Genomic DNA, 25,472 nt, shown 5'->3' on the forward strand with positions numbered 1-25,472 from the left:
TATTTTAAAGTTAGTAATTAAAATTTAGTAGTTAATTATATATTAATTTAAAAACTATTTTTTAATAATAACAACTAATTTAAATATGAATAATTTTTTATTTTTTAAAATAATATTTAATTTATGGTATGCAATAAATTAATTTGTTTATGTGGTGGATCATAACGATTGTGCTTATACGATATTTTGATGAACTGAGATAATGTACTGAATTGAAACCACTTGCATAACTGATCACAACCAAAACACCAAAACTAGGTTAGATGAATAAATTCATCGTAATTCAGATAATTGGTAGATTGATAAGAAAAAAATTAATTAATTTACTTTAATCCTTAATAATTAATTATTTTTTAAAATAATTTTTTATTCAATAATTTTTTAGTAGTGTTAAATTAGTTCAATATATATTAATATCCTCAATCCATACTTTTAAATATATATAATAATTAATAAAATCATATATATATAATATTATAGAATGCTGATTTACCCAAATGATTATTTGAAATTTTGTTTTGATCTTATAATTTTACATATAAATCATTGATAATAATATATTAGAACAAAAAATTATGGGGTCACGTGTGTCACTGTTCTTTTACCTGTTATAAGTTTTCTGTATATAACATGTTTTCATTAGTTGGTCGTTTACATGTCCAATCCAAAACAGCTAAATACAATAAGCAATTCATTAGTCCTCTGCACTTTATCTTGTTAGCAGGGTGAAACCAAAATGGAGAAAGAACATCTTACAATAACATTCTGTGATGAATCAAAGGAATAAAATTTTGGTTTTGGTTTTCCTAAGTGGTGAAAACAGACACATTATAATGTAGGTGCATGTCCCCTTATCTTGAGTAGGAACAACCACTATCATAATAACTCATGCACTCCAATTTTCACTCTTTTACATCATTAACTACACTTCCACAAAGAGAATCATCCATCTTCCACATTAAACCAATTTATAATTATTAACCTTATGCTTCTTCACATTATTGCTTTTTTATCGCCAGACACATGTACCTTCATTAAACTTTTTTTACTTGGTCATTTTATTTTTATAGCATTGTTGTGGACCATATAATGAGGGAAATTTCTCAAACATTTTTCTTTCTTGTTTAAATAATATAAGAGTTTTTTCATCTAGGAGGAGGATATATATGTGGCTACTGATACATTTATACTTTATTAAAATTATTAACGATTAAAAATAGTAAGAAACACTATGAATACATTTGTAATTTTTAATAAATTTTAATCTATGACACCAAATATAGATGGATTATGTCTGACAGTAGTTCTGAGGCTGAAAACAAATTGGGCTAACCAGATCCATTGGGAAATTTCTATTTGCAGTCCATCATCCTACTAGGACTACCTGCATCCGTACGTTTTTCTTTCTGCACCCCCAAAATTTTCTAAATCCTGAAACTGGCCTTGATCTGTTATTTGAAAAAGGGCACCGTGGTTACTGGAAATCGGGATCTGGAAGTGTGATACGGATTCATCAATCCGGAACTGAATCATTTTTTTTCTGGATAAGAGGTGTTCTGGAAGCAAATTTTGCATAAATTATTGATTTTCGAATTGTTGAATCTGGAAACCTAATTCTGTTATGGATTGATGGATCTTGAATGTTTTTTTTTAATTATGGATTTCTGAATTCGGAATGCATATTTCTATTACGGATTGGTGGATCTGGAATGCTTTTTTTGAATGATAAATTTTTGAATGTGAAATACATATTTTGAATTACGGATTGGTGAATCCGAAATTTTATCGGAAGTGCCAATCCAAAATTTGTCCAGATTCCATAATCCAGAATGCAAAAAAAATAAATACAGTTCAAGTGTATTTTAAGGTTTTAAAAATGTAGGGATGCAGGAAGAAACTCCCGATAAACACGCTACAAATTAACATCCTTATCTCTACTATGCACAGTAGCTAGGGTTCTTAATATGCAAATACTTTTTGAAATCCAAAAGGGGAGTGTGTTTAGTAAACAAGGAAGTGCATGTAGTGTAAGCAGCATTTTTGGGTTTAGATTGATCCCGAGGAAGAGCGAGCCCAAGAACGTGGAAGATAGGATTCCCAGGGTAGTGTTTCTTTCCATTTTCATTTCCCACAGAGCAAAACGAAAACCCTGAGTCGGCGCTGAGAGAGATCATCGAAGGATGGGTCCGAACCTGGAATGTCGTATGTACGAGGCGAGGTACCCGGAGGTGGACATGGCGGTGATGATTCAGGTGAAGAACATCGCCGACATGGGGGCGTACGTGTCGCTTCTGGAGTACAACAACATCGAGGGCATGATCTTGTTCTCGGAGCTCTCCCGCCGTCGTATTCGCAGCGTCAGCAGCCTCATCAAGGTCGGCCGCATCGAGCCCGTCATGGTCCTCCGTGTCGACAAGGAAAAGGGTTACATCGATCTCAGCAAGCGTAGGGTCTCCGAAGAGGACATTCAGGCCTGTGAGGAAAGGTACAACAAGAGCAAGCTCGTCCACTCCATCATGCGCCATGTAGCTGAAACCCTCGACATCAATTTAGAGGTACTGACCAAAACCCCTTTTTTTTTCTCAGTTCTCATCACTTCCTATAGTACCATTTCACACTTGCTTTGAACTAAATTCAAATGGCCTTTATTTTGTAGGAGCTCTATCTTCACATTGGATGGCCTTTATATCGCAAATATGGTCATGCTTTTGAGGTGGGCAATTTTTGTTTTTTTAATTCTTTGATGCTTTTCTGTTCTTGCACTGGTCACTGAATAAACTTCACTCTGTTCAGGCTTTCAAAATAATTGTCACTGATCCTGATACTGTTTTGAATACGCTCACCCGTGAGATCAAGGAAGTTGGCCCTGATGGGCAAGAGGTAAAGTTTTTTACAGAGTAAAATTTACTTCCTCTCGTGAGTCTCTCTGTTCATGACTGAATGTATTTTTTTTTTTGTTTTGCCCATAGGTGACTAAGGTAGTGCCAGCTGTCTCTGAAGAAGTGAAGGATTCTCTTGTGAAGAATATTAGAAGACGGATGACCCCCCAGCCCTTGAAAATCAGGGCTGATATTGAAATGAAATGTTTCCAATTTGATGGTGTTCTTCACATTAAGGTCTTAATTGTTTCTATTTTACCTGTTTTTTTTTGGATAAAAAGTTCCTCCTTTTCTTTCGGGTGTCTGATTTGTTATATGTTGTCGTACTGCTTATAGCTTACCATCCACAGTATCTCAGGTTTTATAATCATTTGATCATGCAGGAGGCAATGCGTAGAGCTGAAGCTGCTGGAAACGATGACTGCCCTGTCAAAATTAAACTTGTTGCTCCCCCACTTTATGTTCTTACCACTCAGACACTTGACAAGGTTAGTGCAATCTTCACAAAAATTTTGTTATGTTGATTTTCTCTTTTATCAAAATTGAGCAAGTCTTTGAAATATGACTTTGCCGCTATTGTTGTATTATAGTTCATGCTTGAGGGCATTTAGGTTGTAGAACTAGGTTGGCAACTGTTTAACGTTACTATGATTGCCATGTAAGCCATGCATTTTGCAACAGCCAAATAGGATTCATCCCCGAAGGCCTGAACATTCTCTCATAACTCTTTATTTCATCGAAGTCAGTGCGGTGTTGTAAGATTATATTTCTCTGTTGTGGTTGTTTTCTAAAAGGGTGTCTAAGTAAAAAAAGTAAAACTTAAGGGAATACTTGTTTGTTTCAATCATTCTTAGGAATGTGAATCAGAAGTTGCTTGAAAGTTTCTGCCTTTTGCACCAAATATCCCCATCTACTTCTCATTAACTGTGGCTGCTACTGAGTATGATTTGTATAGTGTTTGGTCTGGGTATCTCCTGTCACTTAATGAGAATCAAATTCTTTTAAACAACAAATGTTTTCAACCTGATAGCTGGTGTTAACAAAACTAAACGTTGTGATTTTTCTGATTTTGCTGTTATAAGGAAGTTGTACTTTAGACATGGCTTGTCTGTGGGTGTGTATTGATACTTTGCTGAGATTTTTTATTCCAATTGTTTCATAGAACGGCATTGGGAGAGTTCAATGAACTGAGTTTATTAATATCACCACTGTTAGACACTATAATATGCATGGTATTCAATATCCACTCTACAAGAGGAGGTTGTAGATTTGTCTCATTAAGTTCATTTGATAACCTTGCTATTGAAAGTAATTTGTGTATTTTGTTATGGTCTGGACAGGAGCAAGGAATATTGGTTCTTAACAATGCCATTACTTCTTGCACCGAAGCAATAGAACAACACAAGGGTAAACTTGTGGTTAAGGAGGCATCTAGAGCAGTGAGTGTCACTTCCTCTATTTTTTTTATCATCTATATTCTATTAATTTACATAGTTTTTTCCATCTGCCTTTGGGTCCTGTTCTTTATTTTTTGTCAGTATAGGGATAGAGTTCTAGTACTTTCTTACATTCAGAGGTTTGACACTGCATTTTGTTTCAGGTGAGTGAACGTGATGATAAATTGCTTGCTGAGCACATGGCTAAGCTGCGCCAAGATAACGAGGAGGTCAGTGGTGATGAAGACAGTGAGGAGGAAGAAGATACAGGAATGGGTGAGGTTGATGTGGATAACGGTTCTGCCATAACAGAGTGAAAAATAAGTTGTGGGTATAGTAAGGCACAGATAGCATAGTACGGCTTTACTAATTTTGTGTTTTTTTATTATTCTTTAGAAACTGTTTATCTGCGGTTGTATAATACAAATTTGAATTACTGTTTGTTGAGTCATGTAACTTCCAAAGCGATTTTGTAGTTTCTTGACGAGGGTGTTCAACCCAAACTAAGGAGTTTTTACCTAGAATAGTGGTTTTAGTCTAAGAAACAAGATATTTAAATCTAGGCCAGTACTATATTTGAACAAACTTATTCAGTTTTGCCTTAACTATTGATAAACCTTGGGGCTAGCTAAGAACTCGCCATTTAAGAATGAAACTATAGAAAATGACAAAATTTGTTCACATTTGTTTTTGTGAATTTGTCCAAGTATTTTTCACTCTGTTTATGCAGGACTTAAGTAGTACCTTAAACATGTTCTGTTGACGTATGTTGGTATCTCTCTAATTTTGCTGCTGCTATTATCTCTCTATTTTGTTGTTGATTCTTGTGTGTTTGCTGTGATTTATGGGTACGTGTGCCTATAGGGTGAAAAGTGAGTCACAAATAAAATGAGGTTAAGTCCGTGAAGCCACTGTAGAAGTGTCCCCTTACATAGCTATTTTGAAGCTCATTTTGCCTGTTATTCGTTGAATTATGATTTATTTTGAAGTTTATATTTCACTTTATTAACTATGTAGTGAGTTATTTTACTTTAAAAGGCCAGTATACAGATGTTTTCATTGTTTCTTTATATGAAACACTCTTAGACCTGTTTATTTCTTTTATGATTTTGTGAGCTATAGATAACATTTTTAGTTATTGATTATGAATCTTAAGATTCATAATACAATTCGGTTCATGATTAAGAAAGAAGTCTTCTGACTTATGATTTGCCCTTTCAACCTCATTTATGATCTTTTTCATCATTTATAGTTTATCATTTTCACTATTTTCACGTTGTATGCATTAAAGTTTATCATTTATCATTTTCCCTTCTGTATTCTGCTTTCTACTGTCATGCTGGATTACAAACGGTAGAATTTTTTGTTTAGATAATAGTATAGTTGGCAAACGTATGTCGTGATGAACGTGAAAACATTGTTTAATGCAGAGACAACATGAAAATAGTGTTATGTGTAGGGCCAATTTGAGTACGCAATGGAAACAGTGCGTTACAGAAAATTTACCAAAGATGTAGATAACATTAATTAAATTTATTATTAATCTGTAATTTCTTTTTAATTGAAGTTGTAATGTTTAAATAAATTGTGAAGAAATTGGATAGTTAGTTGTTTTTTTTTAAATGAATGATAATTACTATTTTTAAAAATAAAAATGTACAGTTAAAAATATTATTTTATTAATAATATTAAAATTTAATTTTGTTATATTTAAAAAATATATATATAAAGTTGAAGAATTAAAATGATTTTTTACAATAATATTAAATAATTTGTAAAATATTGACTAATTTTTAAATATTGTTAGTTAAAATTCATTTATAAAAAATGGGATATAATTTATATATAATTTTTTTAATATAATATATGAAAATATAAATTATATAATATGTAAAAATAATAATATACATATATTTATGTTAAAAGAGATATATTAAAATATTTGATAAGAATAACATTATAGAGGATTTTACTATTTAAAAGAACAATTTCTTTTGTTGTGACTTATTATGACACTAAAAATAAAGGATGAGTATAAGGCCATAAGATTTAATTTATAAGGCTATAAGATTTCATTGCTATTGAATTATATAACAAATATTATGTTTGAATTAAATATAACTGAATATATTTATTTTTATTTTTATTTATTATGATAAGTGAAATTTTCAACTATTACGAATGTGACCTTTTTTCATTTATTTATTCTCGGTTTTATAGTAAAGAAGTTGTTTTCATCCTTTGGAAGAAGTTGGTTTCGTTATTAACATCTTCTATTCAAATAACATGCACAGTTTTATTTTTTTTATAAGCAATTCTTTATTTTTCACATCATATACCTAGCCTTCTCACTTTGTTAAGAACTTTTTTATCATATGTCTAAATAATTTTTACTTTGATGATATGGATATAATAATAACAATGATATATGTATTCATATTTTTTATTTAATAATTCATTACGAGAAAATCATAAAATAGAAATTAATTTATAGAAACCAAAAGAATTAGTTGCAATAATAACTAAATTAGAGACCAGAAACTCAAAAAAAGAATTGGTTTCTAAATTAGTTTATATTATTGTTAAATAATTTATAAATTTGTATCTAATTAGTAACCAAAATTTTTGTTACCAAATTTAGAAACTAAATAATTAGTAGTTAAAACTAATTAAATACCATTGAGAAACTATTTAACAATAATAGAAACTAATTTAAAAATCAATTTTTTTTAGTTTCTAAAATAGTTTCTAATTTAGTTACTAATACAATTAATTATTTTGGTTTCTAAAAATTAGTTTATATTTCATGATTTTCTTGTAGGGATATTTTTTATTTAATAGACTTCTATTACCCTTATATTCAACCAGGGTGAGTTGCATGTTTCTTTAGTTTTGACATTTTTTTTAAATGCTTGTTTAGTTTTGGTATTTTTTTTTAGATGCTTGTGCCAATTTACCTATAAAGGTAATTTCTCTCTTTATATTTTAGTATAATTTTATATTATATTATATATAAATATTATTTTAAAATGTTATGAATATTTTTTTATTATATTTTTTTAGTTTTATGAATATTTTTATATGATATTATATGTGAATATTAGTATATTATATTATTACAAATAATATTCTTTTTAGACTATTTTTATGTTACATTATATATAAATATTTTATTGATTCAAATTTTATTTTATCATAAATTCGATCAGCAGCACATTGAACATTTTAAAGAAAATTCATATACATATAACACACATATAAAGTAATATGATGGAACATATAGACAGAAAAATGAAAAAAAAAAATGTGTAAAATAAAGATATTCGTGTTAAGTCTTCTGGAAACCAAAAAAGAAAAGTGTCAACCATGATGAGTTTAGTGGGGTGTTGTGTACATAGGTATTCGTTGCTCCATATTTTCCATTTCGGCTGCTACTTTCTTGCAAATTCAAGTGAATGGAACAAATTATATATATAGTGACACATGAAAAGTCAATTAGTATATATATGGTGATAACTAAATATACATAAACCATTCCATCCACATGGTCATCTCAAAAACCATATCTAAATATGAACCTTTTGGACCCTTTTCTGTATTTAATGTTTACTTTTGTTCTTATTATTGATATTAATATAATGAGACATGTGGAATGTTCTGAAGTTTGGCAGATCCGCAGCACTTGGTTTCCAAGCTTAGGATTTGACTACCTTGATTCCTCCAATTGCATGTTCACATTCCTAATTGCAATACTATACTATTAAAAGCACTACTGATTTAATATTTTTATAGTACCAGTGTTCTATATACAACTTGCTAGCTACCTTTTATGACTATTTTCATCATCAGGATTAGGTATCTTCTAATCAAGCTCAACAAAATTAACTTTTGGACTTTGGCATTCTATAAGCAACACATGTCAAAGCATTCAAGAAAATATAATTTAAATAAGTTTTTTTTTCATTTCAGTGGCCATTGCCCTGCTGTATTTCTGCACCTTAGTTGTTAAAGTGAGACCTTCTATTTGGAATCTCAGACTATTAATCTCTTTAATTCGTTTACAAATGCTTATAACACCAGAAAGCTATCAGTGGTAAATCAATGGCAATTAACTAATGCAACCCAGATGCTTAAAGAACCAAACATTAATAATAATACTGTACTTAACATTATCTATACATATTTTTTATACTTTCTGCATTTTCTTGTATACACATTTTTAAAATATTTCTCCAAAATTAAAGGAAGAAAGAGGTTATAGTTTTGCAAAAGTATTTTCTTATTTAAGCTAGTACAAGTTTTAGGCCATGAATGTGAGGTATATATTGTTTGTGTATATCTTCTGAACTCTGCTCTTGATATATTACAAATGTATGTTTATGTGACCTATAAGTGCAACAAGAATTTGTGAATGGAACAATTTTTCCACTTCAAACTTTTTTCCATCACATTGCTTGGCAAGCAACATATTACATTGCTTTGCTTGGCAGGCAATAGATGCATTCCTTGGAAATGCCTTTTTCTAAGTCTACCAATAGAATAATAAATCTGTTTTTCCCCCATTACCTTGAACACATTACCTTTAATTTAATATCCAACACATCGAAATAAGCAACCACCATGCAATAATAAACCAAATGGGAGACTTTGGTTGAAACCCAATAACTAAAACATGCATAGTGTTTAATTTTCTGTTCTTTTGACCAACTTAAAGTTGATCAGAACCAGATCACATAAGGTCCAAAATAGACCGCGCATGGCTTGCTATATATTAAGCTGGAGGAGCAGTGTTCACTCACAAAACCACAAGTTCAAATTAAACTTGACCTAGCCAGTGCTAGTGATTATTTGAACTATAATGGCTTTGAATTCACGTTGCAACGTGTTTTGCTTCTCTCTTTTCTTTTGTCTGCTTGCCATAGCCTCTGCTCAGCTATCTTCAGATTTCTATGCAACATCATGCTCCAGTGCTCTCTCCACCATAAAATCTAAAGTCAAAAGTGCTGTTTCCAAAGAGCGTCGCATGGGAGCGTCCTTGCTCCGTCTTCATTTCCATGACTGCTTTGTTAATGCAAGTTCTTTCTTCTCTCTCTCTCTCCCTTCCTTCGTCTCTTTCATTCTCTTACTCACGTACACATGCATATATTCACTCAGATCTTGCATGAACATCCATGCATATGTATATACAACTTCAACATGACATGACATGATCTCCAAACATCCTTGGACTCTGTCATGGAATAGAATATATGTAGCTTGTATGAGTTTCCAGAAGTTACACATTTATTTTTCTACACCATGGAGAACACATTGTGTCTTTGTTGATTAAATATTGTTATGAAACTTGTAGGGATGTGATGCATCAGTTCTTCTAGATGACACTTCGAGCTTCACGGGAGAAAAGTCAGCTGCTGCAAACGTGGATTCTTTGAGAGGTTTTGATGTAATCGACGACATCAAAAGTCAGTTGGAAACTGATTGTCCAGGAATTGTTTCCTGTGCAGATATTCTTGCAGTTGCTGCTCGTGATTCTGTCGTATCAGTAAGTTAATTTATTACAATACTATGAACATATACAAGAAAAATTCACATAAACAAGAAATCCATTTTCACTGATGTATGATAAGTTTGTAGTTTTAATATAAAATATTAAGTGAATGGCATTTTTATTGTAACAGTTGGGTGGTTCATCATGGACTGTTGGCTTAGGGAGAAGGGATTCAACCACCGCAAGTAAAGATGCTGCCACCACCGATATTCCATCTCCTCAATTGGATCTGAGTGATCTCATAACAGCTTTTTCAAATAAGGGGTTTACCACCAAAGAGATGGTAGTCCTCTCAGGTAAATTCAGAGAACATGTCAAGATATTTGTAAATTCAGTACAAAACCTAATGATTTTGTTTTTTCTTATCTCAATTAATGTACAATGATGTGTAGGAGCTCATACAACAGGGCAAGCCAAATGCCAGTTCTTCCGGGGTAGGATTTACAATGAAACCAACATTGATTCAGATTTTGCAACATCAACACAGTCAAATTGTCCAAGCACTGATGGTGATAGCAACCTGTCCCCACTTGATGTGACCACCAATGTGTTATTTGACAATTCTTATTTCAAGAATCTAGTGAACAAGAAAGGCCTTCTGCATTCTGATCAACAACTCTTCAGTGGTGGTTCTACTGATTCTCAGGTCACTGCCTACAGCACCAGCTCTTCATCTTTCTATGCAGACTTTTCTAGTGCCATGGTCAAAATGGGAAACCTCAGTCCTTTGACAGGAAGCAGTGGCCAAATCAGAACAAATTGCCGCGCAGTTAACTAAAAATGGAGAAAGTTGGATGAGCATGAATTGAGCAAAGCTAGCTAGAGAATTACATGCTCATTCAGTCACAATCTTTGTGTTATGTTTTTTTTTTTGGTGTGTTCGAGTCTTGTTAATGTCAAAGAATTATCTGAATTTGTAGTCAGTTTATTTTTAGTTGTAGTTCTCCATGAATTGGATACTTTAAATAAAGAGTGTTATTGTTGGTCCATGACACAAGTGTTATTCTCATGGCATTTCAATTCTTGGTGTAAAAGTAGCATGTTGCATCATTTTCTGCTGATTTTAATTGAATCAACTATAATAATTAAACGCCATCATCCACTGTAAAAGATAACTCAGAGGCAATACAATTTTTTCACTTGTTTACTTTGTATCTTATTAACTTAATTCAAGACTCTTTTTAACTAAATGAATTTTGGTTCCAAATAGCTTCGAAACACAATATTATTTCTCCATGATTTCAGAGGAATGCACTTTCTTTATTTTCATGAAAATATATAAAACAAGAGTGCAATTTTTTTTTTAAATCGATCGTTATTATTATTATTAAAAGTTAAAACAGTGTTTGGTAGGTTATTGAGTTTAGCGATAGGCCAACAATTCGTTGACTTAACAGTTTCAAAGTTGTCCTAATTAAGGGGTTAAAAAAATTAAAATAACTTTTTATTGTTTTGTATTTTTTTCACGATTAATCATTTTCTTTCTTTTTAAATATAACATTTGTTTTCTTAGTTACCATTTTTCTATTGTTTTTATAAAAAAATATATTTTACTTAACACAAGATGGTGCCTATGTCACCATCCATGATTATGTTTTATTTAAAAACTAGTAATCATGTGCATCCCCCCATTGGAAAAAAAAATTAAATAATGAATATTCAATTCTAAATTATAAATGTTTTAAATAGTCAATAGAATAATTTTTTTAATAAAAATTAAAAATATCCAAACATAGAATTGCTTAAAATTAATCAAACCTTTTCACTATACAACTTTGAAAGTTCGTCTTAAAGAAAACCGAAACACACTAATAAAGTATACTTTGAGCACGGTTCTCAGCTCCAAGTCAAACTCATGTTCTTCCACTGAAAATAATCGTAACTAAATGTTGACCTTACGCATATTACTAATTATCAATTATAATATAGTATTATTAGGGTTTTAAACTGTAAATGCAATTATTTGAGCTAAGTTTTTTTAATTGGCAAAAAAATTATATTAATAATAGAGGATTTTGGGGATAATTATTTGAGCTCATTACGAACAAATACAACTAATTCAATTTATTATCACTTCATCACAATTATTTATGCTACTAAAAAATTACTAAATGAATACAAATACAGTCACAATTACATTATACAAATACATGGAAACTCAAAAGGAATGAACAGTTTGACATTGAAGCTGTTCATTCCTTTTTGTACTATCAAAAGAGTCTTAGGTTTACAATTTAAGACTAAGTTGTTCTACATTACAACGGTTAAAAGGAAAAATAGAAATAATTTTTTAATAAATTATGGATTCATTGAGAAATTTTGAAGGTTGTAATTGCAGTTATAACTCTGCAATTGCTCCAGATTAGTTGACTCTTCTACAATTGACTCTGATCTCTCCAGCATTCCCAGTAAGAGGCTTCATGTTACCCATCTTGATCATGGAAGCTTTGAAATCTCTTGCAAAAGCAAAAGGGTTACTGCTGTAGAGCTTCACCAAAGAGTCACTTTCACTGCCATCTCCTTTGAAGAGCTCTTGATCAGAATGAAGCAGACCCTTTTGTCTTAGCAAAGCAGTGTAGTATGAAGTGTCAACTCTTGAGGGAGTGACACGATCCAACGGTGCCAGATTACTATCTCCACCACTTTTAGGGCATGTGCTCTGCAAAGAAGATGCAAAGTTGGGGTCTATGTTGGTGTCATTGTAGATCCTGTTCCTAAAGGTAGAGCATTGCGCAAATCCAATGGTGTGTGCACCAGAAAGAGCTACGAGATCTTTAAGGTCAAGTCCATGAGATTGAAAACTTGAAAGAAGCTGGGAGAGGCTGAAAAATGGGGGAGGAAGATTTGAGTTTGCAGCATCCTTGCTTGCAGTTCTTGCGTCCCTTCTACCCAGTGGCACTTTGTACCAATAGAGTGAACCTCCCAACTGTTACCAGAGCAAAGCATTCATTACTATTTGAAGGAGATATTCATCTATAAGTATTCACACAGTTTATTTACTTCTACTTCATTTCATTTTATTTTTCTCTCTATTCTTTCTTTTTATTACATTACCAATCTAATTCACTTTCTAGCTCTTTCATAATTTATTTGTTCCAGAATGTGAGAAGAGAATTAAGATTAGTATGACTAGTGTTGACACTCACAATGGAAACAGAATCACGAGCAGCAATTGCTAAGATATCTGCACATGATACCACAGGACGTTTGCAAGCTTTGTCAACCGCTGCTTTGATTTCATCAACCACCTCCAAACCTCTAATTGAGCCAATATTTGGTAGTGCAGTCTTCTCCCCTGTGAAATTTGGGGTGTCATCCAGCAGAACTGATCCATCACAGCCCTATAATTTCAGCCATGCACATTACTTTTTTGAGGATAATTTACTCAGTTCAAACTAAAAGTTCTTATTTGAATACGGTACCAATGAAAATTTACTATAATGAAATGAATCAACTAACTTGACCTAGTCAACTTGGCTTGGAAATGATGTATATGCAGGCTGTATGTAAGAAGTCAACGGGGGGAGGAAAACAAAAGTCAGAGAAAATTATCATGAATGAAAAACCTGATCCTATAGCTAATTTGACACTGTTTATAAGAGTACCATTTGCAAGACAGACACATGCTATCAGATCATTATTGGAATATCTGCAATGCTTCTTATTGTAATTTTTTTGTTGGAGATGTTTAACTTTCAATGTGAGAAAGAGTAGAAAAGCAATATTGATTAGTGATAGAACTAAGGATTACAGCGTGTGCATGCAACTCACATTGACAAAGCAGTCATGAAAGTGCAAACGCAGTAAAGAAGCTCCCATACGTCGTTCACGGAATATGGCTCTTTGAACAACTGACTTAATGATTGGAAGTGCCTGAGGGCAAACCATGTTGTAAAATTCAGGACTGAGTTGTTGTGCATGAGAAGGGATTGTGAGAAGTGTGGCCATGGCAATAAGAACAAGGAAATGTTGGAGATGAGAAGCCATTTTTGGATCTCGATCTTAACAAGTGTATGATTTGTGTGAGTTTATCTTAATTGGTAGTGGGATTTATATAGACTAGACTCCAAGTAGCAACCAGCTAGTTTACTTGTTTGAGTAATCTACCTAAATTTTTGGATCGTTGTGTTTCAACTTGATTTTGCTAAATTACAAATTGACGCAAACCGCGTAAGAGAAATGTTCAAATATTGCCCCCACGGGCCACACATTTCTATGCATTGCATGCAAATGCATGCCAGCTTCAAATGGGAAAAAGTCGCATGTTAAGCAAAAGGTAAGAATGTTAAACCAAAAACAGTGAAGAATTGTTTTCAGAATCTTGCCCTCAAAATTTGAGTACTAATATTTCAGAATATAGAAAAACATAATGGATATTTACATGGAAGTTTTGAAACACATAAAACAGAAAAACGGGAGCCATTTATAATTAGGAAATGGATAAAGTAATGAAGAAAAAATGTATGTTTTTTTATAAAAGTATATTACGTATCACGGGTCAAAGAGAATTGTCGTTGGTACAAATAATGAAAAGTCTAGTGTCAATATATTTTCCGCTTTCGATATCAGTGTTACATGTTACATCACAGTTTTGTTTTTAAAAATCGTTTTTTAGGTTGAGAGAAGTATATAAACTACCTTAATATCCATTTACCCTTAACCTTAATTTCTGAGTTTGTGAGTGATATGAGAGTATATTATATATGAAAAGAGTTAATTGTGTGAGAGAGCCAAAAGTCCATGCCAGCTTCTATGAGTAAACTGATCATAAAAGTTGCGCGTAAGAAGAGGTAGTTGGTAAGTATTATATATGAATATAATAGTTCGTATTGACAAAATGTTAACCAAGGAAAGTTGAAAATATTGAAACGAAAATGTCGACCAATTCTGCAACGTTAAAACAAGAGTAAATAGAATCTTAATATAGTTTTTCTTTTCGTGCTGTACTACTCAGTGCAATTATTAGGTCGGCTTTAGTAAGGAAGATTCATAATTTGGATAAAGTCATAATTTATTAAGTAATTGGATTGCAAAAATTCATAATCACACATTAGTGAAAACGAAAACTGAAATAGTTCAACTATGATGATTTCTTCAAAAGTCAAGAAAGCATGCATATACTTTTTTTTTTTTTAGAAATATAAATGTACTTGTACGACCAGCCGAGTCACCAACTTGAGGACCAAATCGTGACTCAAACGAGATAGTCGATCACGTCGCACACGTGGTCGACCGACACATAACATTCAAGTCAAAGGTTGATCGGATTTGCGAGACTAATCCATGATTAAGGGTGACCTAACACAACTCTAATTGTAAACTAACCTGGCCCAACAATGAAGACCCATTGAGGTAATATCAATAACACGCATTTCAAAAAGAAATGTACGTCATTATCTACAGTACTCTGATAACCGAGTGCTGATACCCCACTGACTTAAGTATCGAAGTGCATTTTGCAGGTACTTAAGTATCGAAGTGCATTTTGCAGGTACTCCACCCGCCTGAGGAGTTGGACAACCAGGAAGACGAATGCATCAAGAAGCATCAAAAGTGTGAAACCGACCGGACACGTCAGCAGGAGCAATTGTTCCCTAGATCTCCAAATTTGGTCTCTAAATCTCCAAATCCGTTCGAGAAAGAAAAGCTATTACATTGACGATGAATTTAATGATAACATTACTACTACCCGTGCTACGCGAACATAGTGACAGTTCAGGGGCAAAGTTACTGTGATTAGTGTACGAACTACTTATATGATAGATATTCATTGTTAATAAAAAACTTTTATGATAGTTAAAAGCCATAATAATAATAATTATTATAATAATAATAATTATTATTATTATAATCATTAATATTTTTTTGGAGGAAATCGAATCAAGTAGAGAGATAAAAGTTTTAACCAATACAAACATTATATCATTGTTTTTATTATAATTATGGTTATTATTAGTATTATTATTAAATATTACCCTAAATCCTAATAATAACAATAATAATATTGAGATTAATATCATCAATATTATTAATATGTAATTCATTAATATTATTAACATATATTAATATTATTATTACTAATATTAATAATAAAAATATTATTAATATTAAAATAATAATAATATTTATAATTATTATTATTTATATATATTCATAGATAAATTTATCCACAGAATTTGCATTCATAAAATTAATAACAATACTAATAATATTAATAACAATATTAATATTATTATTATTATGAATAATAGTATTAATATTTTTATTATTACTATTAATATAAAATTGTTATTGTTAATATTAATTTTTTTATTAAAATTGATGATAAAATTATTGTTATTAATATTATTTATAAATATAATTCCGTAGGTAAACTATTCATGAATCTGTGTTTGTAAATAAATTTATCTTCATATTTATATTCATAAATAATATTAATAAAATTTTGATACTTTTTTGTAGTTTATTGTTAAGAATGAGAGGTATGGTATATGAGATGTAGGTAGAAGGGTTAGAATAGTAAGAGTAGATCAGGCCATAACTAGTTTAGATTGAGCTTGATAGAAGATAAAAAAATAAGAAACAAAGGAGACATGTATTTCATAAAGGTAGTAAGAATAAGAATGTTATCATTATACTTGTCTCCATGCATTTCTTGGGTCATGTTCATCTATTATTTAATTAACTACAACAAAAATCATAAATAATAACAAAAAATTCAATCACTAAATGATCAAAATCAGCACTAAGTTAAACAGTGACCAAAATATTGATCACTATTTTAAAATCTTACACTAAAAAAAATTGGTTTATTATTATTAATACTTTTTTTACTATTATTATATTTTTATTATATCATTTTTAAGGCTATTAAAGTTAATTTTAACGTTTTGTTGAAAAAGGAGTTGAACCTCCAAAACTACAACAATGAATATTTCCAAAACCAGTAATGAAAAAGTATGATTATTATTGTGTTACTATGACTATTATTATTATTATTATTATTATTTATAATATTGTCATTAATAATGTTATTATTAAAATTAGTATTATTTTAATTATTATTAATCTATTTTAATTAATATTACTATTGATATTAATATTATTATATTTATTAATATTGTTAATGTTAAAATTATTATTATATTTATTAATATTATTTATTGATATTAATAATAATAATAATAATACTATTATTATTATTATTATTTTAATTATTAATATTATTACTAATTTATTATTATTTGATATTAATATTATTAATATTCTATTTAATTTTAATATTTTTAATATTAATAATATTAGCATTAATATTATTACTATTATTATATTATTATTAATATATTTAATATTATTATTAATATTAATTTTGGGTGAGCTAAGCGTGAAAATTAAAAAAGAGAAATATACATAAATTGTTGGAAAATAAAAACTTAATATAATTATTGATTTTTTTTTACTGATTTTGTGAATGATTTGATGATATAATTTATAATCATTAATTTGATAACTAATTTTGTAAATAATAGTTACTACATTTTTCGATGATAAGACCATATATTTCAGTCACTATTCAACAACTTTTTAATAATATTTTTATTTGAGACTAAATAAATTAGTTGATGCTAGATGTGAAATAAAGAGCACGTGGAAGGAGGAATAAGGATAGAGAGAGGAAGTAGGAGAAAATGTGAATTGTGTGTGTTGTGTTATATAGTGTAGTGTTTGTCATGTAGGTAAGTAAAGGATAAACCAACCGCACCAGGAGAATTGGAGCACAAGTTCTGCAAATAAGGAGAAGGATTTTTTTTTTCTCAACAAAAAATAAATAAAATTAAAATAAACATGGTGTCTCAATATAATAATCAAATTCAGCAAAATCAATTCACACAGTAACTACCTAGTTTGCATAGTAATGCATGACAGATTGCACATATTATAATTTTTGTTGTAATGAAGAAGGACTTGAAGGCATATAAGTAAAGTTGGATGATGAATGTTGAGGCTGTGAATAGTGAAGAAAATGTAGGGATATAACGATAACACTAGAAAGCTAAGCGGTGAATGGAAAAATCAGAACTTCAAGAGGGATGATATATGAAGGTGCTACAAGAATCAATCAATCAAATAGAAGAAGTGAAGTCCCATTATGATATAAGCCAAATAATCAAAATTCAAACTCTTTATTTTTGTGCATGTATTGGAACTCCAACAAATCTCATAATGATACATTTGTATGTAAAAGTCGTTGGTTGGTGAGACTAACGAAGCATGTACATTGTTATGTCTTCACGATGTTGTCTAAATATAAATTTCTTTGTTTTTTGGAATGGGCTAGAGCGAGTGACACTTATACTCAAGGCACAAGATTTTAAAGATTATATATAAATATTCTATTTATAATATATTTATTAATTTAATTATAGCTAATAAAACACTAAACTAAAAAAACTTCAATCTTATAATCAAACCAACAATATATTACAACTAACACAATGCGTTTACTTCAACATTGTTAATTTCAATGTGGTCCACTCTATAAGCTCTTCTTGCTGACGGTGTGGTGAGTATGCAAGTAACTAAGGGAAAAAATGATATATGTAACCAATAATAATACTGAGTAGGTATACATTGATAATTAAATAGAACATGAAGCATGCATTAATTTCCTATTGAGGGACCAACTTCAAATAATTAATACATCTCACATTGAGGGAGTACACCAACTCCAAATAATTATTAGAGCTTATTTTCTGTGTATTAATCTTTCACCTTATACCAGATGTAATAACGCTTTAATTAAAAAATGTTTCATAATAATTAAGTGCCAGATAATCTTCCATCATTATTTTATGTTGCAGGCCAATCTGCAAAAAATGACAGTAAATATTTCTTAAACTTTCAATGTTTGACCTAAAATTAAGCTCGTGAGTAATGGAGCATATATAAATGAAGATGAGTGTATACACGCGGGTAAATTGCACATATTACGGACAGATTAGAAGTTTGAGCGAAACAAGTAAACATAATGCAAAAAAATTTTAATCAGTAAAAAAATATATAAATAAAAGAGTAATGGAATATCTCAACTCATATATAAGGTTCTGTATAAAATGTTCTTAAAAAAAAAAAGAAAACTATAATCTACAAGATTACGCTGTACAAAATCCAAAAATTTAACAATAAGCTGAATCCTTATGTTTATATTGTAATTATCATATAAAACATAGAATTTTTAATAAAGAAATCTTTCACCTTTATGCATTGTATAAGGTCAAAAAAAACTGGCATGATTCTTCTTTTTTTTATCGACAATAATAAATTGATAAATGCGATCCATTTTAGGGATGGATCAACCCTTATACAACTGGTATGATTTCTAATGTGTCAAAGTAGGTGAAGTTGTTAACTTGACAGATAAATGACTAGCAGACTACATTTAACTGTTAAATGTGAGAACATATCCTATTTTAAACAACGAGATAGAACAATCAAGACAAGTGGAAATATGCTAAAGGGTTCAAACACCATAAAGGATAAGTAAAATCTGATTTTTTATTTTATTTAGTTTAGTGATCCGAATCCACCATTTGTTGGATTATACTAAAGATTTCCTTCCTATCACAAATATCGTTCTTAAACAAAACTCTATTTTTGTAAGACCAAATTTCTGACATCATTGTTGTTCATAGGCCTGGAGGGTGTTAGAAAACAAGATTGCTACTAAAGTTAACTTGGAAAGGCGTTCAAATTTTTTGCAGTTCTCTTTATGTAAGGCCTCTGTCAACTTTACATTGCATACGGATTTTTACATACAAATTAAATTTCGTATGTAAACAGGTATTATATACGGAAAAATCCTTATGTAATTACATACGGAAAAAATTGCATATCCGTATGTAACTTTTGGCGCCATGGAGCGCCATAAAATAAAATTTGCAATGAATGGGATTCAAAACAAGGTTCCTTCATTGACCAAAAAAAATTTAACCACTACACCAAACAAATTCTTTAATATTATTATGATTTTTATTATACTTATTATTATTAATAATATTAACAATATTAATATTAATATAATTTATTTTATTATTATTATTATTATTAATATAATTATTATATTAATAATAATAAGTATAATAAAATTGATAATCTGACTAAAAAACTTGTCTGGTCTAGTGGTTAATATTAATGTGACTAATTTGTTGTTAAGTAAAGTGATCAAATTATCATGACTTATTTAAATATGTATCTCTTAAACTCACTTTTCTTCCATATTAATTCCTCCTTCTGTCTCACTATGTTATATGAGCTATTTCCTGCATTATAGCCGGTTTAAATGTCGTATTTCCCACTGAAATTACATAATCAGGTCATTCAGTAGAAAAAATTTGAATGAAAATTTTAATCTTTCATGAAAAATGAATTCATTAATTAATATGAAAAAATTCAAATATTAAATCAACAATAGGTAATGAAAACATTATATAAAATAGAAACTTGCAAGCTATAAAAAAAAACTGCTTACTGTTAATTACTAGAAACTTGTGTAAGCTATAAAAATTTCTCACTAATAAGACCGATATTAAAAGTTATAAATATTAATTACGAGTTTTCTTGTTAGCAATTCACATAGCTTACATTGTGTTTACTTTATACAAGTCAACTTCAAAAAAAATTTAGTTAAATCGAATAACAAGATTTGAAACTCTTGCGATGATTCACTCACTGCACGAATTCAGAAAGTACAAATTGTCCACAAATTGTTACATAGTCACTGTCTTAGAGCGACCTTTATCTTTTGCTGGTTTCTTTTGACACTTATGGTTCAAAGTTATCTGAACCTAACACGTTAATCTTAATAGGTAGAAAAAACACAATTACAGACATTTTAAACGAACACATGCATCCATAGCTTAGTTCGCTCATAATATAATGATAATGATAATAATAATAATAATAATTATATTAATAATAATAATTTCTCAATCTTTGAGTCTTTATTGTGGTGCATCCACGAACGATATTTGGATGCAGCATTAGTTAATCCTTCTGCAATTGCGTCTGATCTCTCCATTTCTACCGGTGAGAGGCTTCAAGTTCCCCATCTTGATCATAGAATCCTTAAAATCGTTAGCAAATGCAGAAGGGTTCATGCTATAAAGCTTTACCAACTTGTCACTTTCACTTCCATCCCCCTTGTAGAGTTCTTGGTCAGAGTGAAGGAGACCCTTTTTGCAGAGCAATTCCTTGTAGTATGAAGTGTCAACACTTGAAGGAGTTGGGTCCAACGGAGCCAAGTTGCTATCACCACCAACTCTAGGGCATGTTCTGCGCAAAGAGGCTGCAAAACTAGGGTTAATGTTGGTGTCGTTGTAGATGCGGTCTCTGAAGGTACCGCACCTTGCAGAACCTATGGTGTGGCCACCTGAGAGTGCCACTAAGTCCTTCAGGTTCATTCCGTGAGATTTGAAGTTGGTCAGAAGCTGTGAGAAGCTGAAAAATGGAGGGGGAAGGTTGGCGTTTGCAGCATCTTTGCTTGCACTTCTGGCGTCTCTTCTACCTAGTAATACAGAGTACCATAGGTTTGGACCTCCCAGCTGTTTGGAACACAAAATGTGTTACTTTTTAAATAATCAATGAACTATAAAGTACTGTTTTATTCCAAAAATTTAAAAGAATTGGAAGAAACTATTTTCTTGTTAACCTAGAGAGAAAAAATAGTGGAAATATACATATATTTAGTAATATTTTATGATAAAAAAAAGATGATAAATGTGTGGAACTAATTATAACTATAATATATGCTTACGATGGCGACAGAATCACGAGCAGCTGTAGCTAAGATATCAGCACATGAAACGACATGGCCTTTGCAAGCTTTGTCAACTGCTGCCTTAATCTCATCAACCACTTCAAACCCTCTTATAGAATTCAAATTTGGTAGTGCTGTTTTCTCGCCAATGAACTTCTTGGTGTCATCCAACAGAACTGATCCATCACATCCCTGTAACTCATCCCAACCATCAATATATCATAATATTATACGAAATTTTCAACTTTGATTAGCAAAGTAATTGCTATAGGAAACTAGAGCGCAATATTAGTTAGTTGTGTCTATGTTTATGGCATCAAAACATGAAACTCAAATGTAACAAAGTAATTGATAACTTACATTAACAAAGCAGTCATGGAAATGCAGACGCAGCAGTGACGCTCCAATGCGTCGTTCACGATTAATCGCTTGCTGAACAAGTGATCTTATGATTGGTAATGCCTTGGGACAAACTTTGTCGTAGAAATTAGGAGTGAGATGTGCATTGGAAGGGACGATAAATGTGAGGAAAGTGGCTAGAACAAGAACAAGCAGGGATTGGATGATAGAAGTCATCGTGTTGTGCTTTGAACTTAGTTATTATTGCTTTGGCTAGGGCATGATTTATATAGAAGGAAGTGGCAATAAGGTATCCATTAGTTAATTCGTTTGCATGCTTCAACTAGCTATATTCACATAATATTTTATGCATGATACAACTGGATGTGCATAACATTGCCCCGCCCACGTTGGCTAGAGACATCAAGTCAAGAGATGCTGCATGTTTCGGGGCTGTGTTTATCTTAAATAAAAATGGAATTACACAATTGGCACTAATTGAGTTTATATTCCACTTGCACGAGCCTCATTTTCTTTCATCTAAATTCTCATAATCTTTAACCCCCTCCAACGTCTCTGAGAAATCACTTTTTGCTCCTCCTCAGTTGTGAGATTTTCTTTCTCTGAGGTGAGCTTCTTAGCCTTCCCCTACCTCCTTGCAGCTCCATCTTTTTTATCATTGATTTCCCATTGATTTCTCCAGCAGCTTCGTTCATCGTTTATTAAAGGAGTACATGAAATATTATTATTCTTATAAATTTCCTCTTCTACAGCTTTCCATATATTCAATGCTTCTAAGTAGGTTTCTGTACGAACAACCCACATTTGATAATTGTCTTTATCAAAGACAGATGGTGCCGAAAAATCGAAACCTCCTTGCAATCTACTAACCTCACAGATTCCTTAAGAAGATAACTCTAATACCAATATTTGGTTTTTTAGAATAAATCAGAGGAAGATATTTTATTATCATTGCTAACAATTACATTTATAATCTTAAATGATTTTATGAATAGTTACCTAAAACTATTAAATCAACAATTAAAACAAAATATGCATTTATTTACCGTTAAAAGCAGAATTTCTGCGGCAGCTTCGTTTATTAAAGGAGTACAGTTACTATTCTTATATACACTAGGCTACCTATTTATTAATTACTATATGCTAATTTTAACAATCGAAAATGAAATATATGAAGAAAAAGATGTTAATTAAGACCATTGAACATCCAAGATCCACGATAAAGCCAATTCATGATGAATATATACATATCACTGCATGCACTTTTCACCTATTTTAACAAGAGTGTGCCCCCTCTTTTGGAATTTGCATAGTGATTCTACCATGTAAACAAATGTGAGACATGTGGGAACGTGAGTGATGTAATTAACATTTTTTTCTTCTAAAGTTAGTCCAGAAAATAATTGCAAAAGCTAACCTTTCGGAGTCATATTTTTCATTAGAGACAATAAAGGAATCTTAATTATTTTTCTCGGATCAAAAGCATACTTGCATTGACTCTAAGGCAGTGCTCACTATGATTGCCTCGAACTGAACCAGTTATATGATGAGCATTAAATGCTAAATATATAATAGTTATGGATGAGAATTTTTACAAAATTTTAAAAGAAGAAAATAAAAAGAAAATTTGAAATTAATGTTTTTTATTAAAATCAAAATAAAATATATTTTTAGACAAAAAGGAAATTTCATAAAAGGAAAAACATATTTAATCATTAAAATAATTTATACATAAGTTCATTTATACCAATTCTTTCATATACTTTTATAAATTCTTTTATTTTTAACTTGAATATAAATTTATTTTAATTATGAAAAAGTCAAAGTCTTTTTTCTTCTTTTCTCTCACTATAATAAAAACATTTTTCATACTTTGGATATATAATAATATACAATACAATTTGATCGTTGACAAATTTGTACTTAACCAATTATTTAGTTGTAGGAAATTATGATTTTTGTATCTCAATTAGTCATAAGAAATCTAAATCATGACCATGCCTGCGTTATTATTTTTGACATTGATATGTCAACTCTTGGAATAAATCAAAGCAATTGATAGAAGAAAATGTTAGGCGTATAGGATGGTGAGCTGGGATTCTTCTCGTCCTTTTGCTTCTCCTTCGGCACTCGGTCTCGGCTGAACATCGGATGGTGGGGTACCTGCGAAGGCACTCCGACGCTCAAGTCAGTAAAGTGGGTGGTCAGCTCTCAGGTAGGTGAACAGTAATAAATGACATACCTTACTCCTCGGAATACGTGCTATTTATATTATTCTAATGGACCTACCTTGTTGGGCCCGTTTATCGAGGTGAATACTGGTTAAGGTCGCATTACCTAATTCTTAGTGATGGATTAACTTCACTGATCTTGGTTTGAGCGTTAACTTTAGTAGGGGTCGGCCGACGGCCAAGTACCCATGGTGTGGGCCGGCCCTCGGCCAAATTCCAGTGGTGTCGATTGTCTCGGCCAAGACTCTTAAGGTCTCGACCGAGTCTTCCAAGGTCTCGACCAAACAGGCAGTCGGCCTCGTCATCTCAACCAAGTCTCTCAGGTCTCGACCGACCTTCCTTTAGTTTTAGTTAGGTTGACCAGATCTCGGACAAGGAGGTTAGGGGTCGGCCTCATCCATACCGGTACAATAGGCAATTCCTACAATTAAATTCTAGTTAATGTTTATAAATTGACAGAACATAAAAATAGCCTGTTATCTATTATAATATTTTTTTAATATATATAAAAAAGTTGCTCATAACTTAATAGAAAGTTTTCATTTAAATTAAATATATTAGGCAGGAAAATTTGAACTAGATTTTCTTCCAATCATATAAAATATAGATATTTATTTTGACTTTTTGAACTTAGCTTGGTTGGTCGGCTACCTGCTGATTTAATAAGGAGTGTAAGGTCTAACAAAAGGTCTATCCATCTAAATAATAATGATTCAGGGAGTTTACAGGCACTTGTCAATCAACAATTATCTGACTTTTCATCAAAACTTTTATATATATAAAGAATTTACTTTATAAACAAATTATTAAATTTAAAAATAAAAATAATTAATTATTATATTAATTAAATTAAATATTATTAAAGTTAAATATATTTTTATTAAATATTTTTAACGTCGATAAATAATCAAAGCCAAACTTTTTGCTGAAGTGAAATTTCGGGCTGACATTTATAAATAGTCAAAATTAGATTTTTAGTTGATGTGGAATTTTGTTTATCACGTAATTTATTTACAACAATCTCTTTCAAAACTTTATAAAGTATAGAAAAATAATTAATCTACAATTTTGAGTGAGGGAAAAAATTGTTAAATAAATTTATATAATATTTAATTTTGTATATTGTTATAGGTATTGATGGAAAAACGTACGCGAAAACAATACACACAATCATGGATTAACTGAAAAAAATAAAGAACACAT

The 25,472-nt window shown here is 30.8% G+C and overlaps 4 protein-coding genes across 4 annotated transcripts; 2 read left to right on the forward strand and 2 right to left on the reverse strand.

Annotated features, from left to right (window-relative positions):
- The first annotated feature begins 1,991 nt into the window (after positions 1-1,991).
- On the forward strand, positions 1,992-4,839 carry LOC137831540 (eukaryotic translation initiation factor 2 subunit alpha homolog). Its single transcript, XM_068639259.1, has 7 exons — positions 1,992-2,555; positions 2,657-2,713; positions 2,794-2,880; positions 2,970-3,116; positions 3,263-3,367; positions 4,220-4,318; positions 4,480-4,839. The coding sequence occupies exons 1-7, from the start codon at positions 2,181-2,183 to the stop codon at positions 4,630-4,632; spliced, it is 1,023 nt and encodes a 340-aa protein (XP_068495360.1). The 5' UTR covers positions 1,992-2,180; the 3' UTR covers positions 4,633-4,839.
- A 4,311-nt stretch (positions 4,840-9,150) lies between these two features.
- On the forward strand, positions 9,151-10,852 carry LOC137831542 (cationic peroxidase 1). Its single transcript, XM_068639262.2, has 4 exons — positions 9,151-9,386; positions 9,666-9,857; positions 9,994-10,159; positions 10,256-10,852. Exons 1-4 carry the CDS (start codon positions 9,174-9,176, stop codon positions 10,639-10,641), a joined length of 957 nt encoding a protein of 318 aa, XP_068495363.1. The 5' UTR covers positions 9,151-9,173; the 3' UTR covers positions 10,642-10,852.
- Positions 10,853-11,891: 1,039 nt separating this feature from the next.
- Positions 11,892-14,048, reverse strand: LOC137831541 (peroxidase RIP1). The gene is made up of 3 exons (XM_068639260.1): positions 13,635-14,048; positions 13,010-13,204; positions 11,892-12,789 (listed from the first exon to the last, which is right to left on the reverse strand). The coding sequence occupies exons 1-3, from the start codon at positions 13,848-13,850 to the stop codon at positions 12,226-12,228; spliced, it is 975 nt and encodes a 324-aa protein (XP_068495361.1). The 5' UTR covers positions 13,851-14,048; the 3' UTR covers positions 11,892-12,225.
- Positions 14,049-20,556: 6,508 nt separating this feature from the next.
- On the reverse strand, positions 20,557-22,273 carry LOC137831543 (peroxidase RIP1). The gene is made up of 3 exons (XM_068639263.1): positions 22,039-22,273; positions 21,676-21,870; positions 20,557-21,463 (listed from the first exon to the last, which is right to left on the reverse strand). Exons 1-3 carry the CDS (start codon positions 22,252-22,254, stop codon positions 20,903-20,905), a joined length of 972 nt encoding a protein of 323 aa, XP_068495364.1. The 5' UTR covers positions 22,255-22,273; the 3' UTR covers positions 20,557-20,902.
- Positions 22,274-25,472: the final 3,199 nt, after the last annotated feature.

Source organism: Phaseolus vulgaris, chromosome 6, assembly GCF_051622355.1.
Source record: "Phaseolus vulgaris cultivar YP4 chromosome 6, ASM5162235v1, whole genome shotgun sequence".
Taxonomy (NCBI): Eukaryota; Viridiplantae; Streptophyta; class Magnoliopsida; order Fabales; family Fabaceae; genus Phaseolus; species Phaseolus vulgaris.

What these genes read in the sequence shown, in the direction of transcription:
- LOC137831542 (XM_068639262.2), top strand. Translation starts at nt 9,174, where the DNA reads ATGGCTTTGAATTCACGTTGCAACGTGTTTTGCTTCTCTCTTTTCTTT. An exon ending in TCCATGACTGCTTTGTTAAT is followed by an intron (nt 9,387 to 9,665) that starts GCAAGTTCTTTC and finishes TGAAACTTGTAG; the next exon opens with GGATGTGATGCATCAGTTCT. An exon ending in AGAGATGGTAGTCCTCTCAG is followed by an intron (nt 10,160 to 10,255) that starts GTAAATTCAGAG and finishes AATGATGTGTAG; the next exon opens with GAGCTCATACAACAGGGCAA.
- LOC137831541 (XM_068639260.1), bottom strand. Translation starts at nt 13,850, where the DNA reads ATGGCTTCTCATCTCCAACATTTCCTTGTTCTTATTGCCATGGCCACA. An exon ending in TTCATGACTGCTTTGTCAAT is followed by an intron (nt 13,205 to 13,634) that starts GTGAGTTGCATG and finishes CTGAAATTATAG; the next exon opens with GGCTGTGATGGATCAGTTCT. An exon ending in CTCGTGATTCTGTTTCCATT is followed by an intron (nt 12,790 to 13,009) that starts GTGAGTGTCAAC and finishes CTCTGGTAACAG; the next exon opens with TTGGGAGGTTCACTCTATTG.
- LOC137831543 (XM_068639263.1), bottom strand. Translation starts at nt 22,254, where the DNA reads ATGACTTCTATCATCCAATCCCTGCTTGTTCTTGTTCTAGCCACTTTC. An exon ending in TCCATGACTGCTTTGTTAAT is followed by an intron (nt 21,871 to 22,038) that starts GTAAGTTATCAA and finishes GATGAGTTACAG; the next exon opens with GGATGTGATGGATCAGTTCT. An exon ending in CTCGTGATTCTGTCGCCATC is followed by an intron (nt 21,464 to 21,675) that starts GTAAGCATATAT and finishes TGTTCCAAACAG; the next exon opens with CTGGGAGGTCCAAACCTATG.
- LOC137831540 (XM_068639259.1), top strand. Translation starts at nt 2,181, where the DNA reads ATGGGTCCGAACCTGGAATGTCGTATGTACGAGGCGAGGTACCCGGAG. An exon ending in TTGGCCCTGATGGGCAAGAG is followed by an intron (nt 2,881 to 2,969) that starts GTAAAGTTTTTT and finishes TTTTGCCCATAG; the next exon opens with GTGACTAAGGTAGTGCCAGC. An exon ending in TTAAGGAGGCATCTAGAGCA is followed by an intron (nt 4,319 to 4,479) that starts GTGAGTGTCACT and finishes ATTTTGTTTCAG; the next exon opens with GTGAGTGAACGTGATGATAA.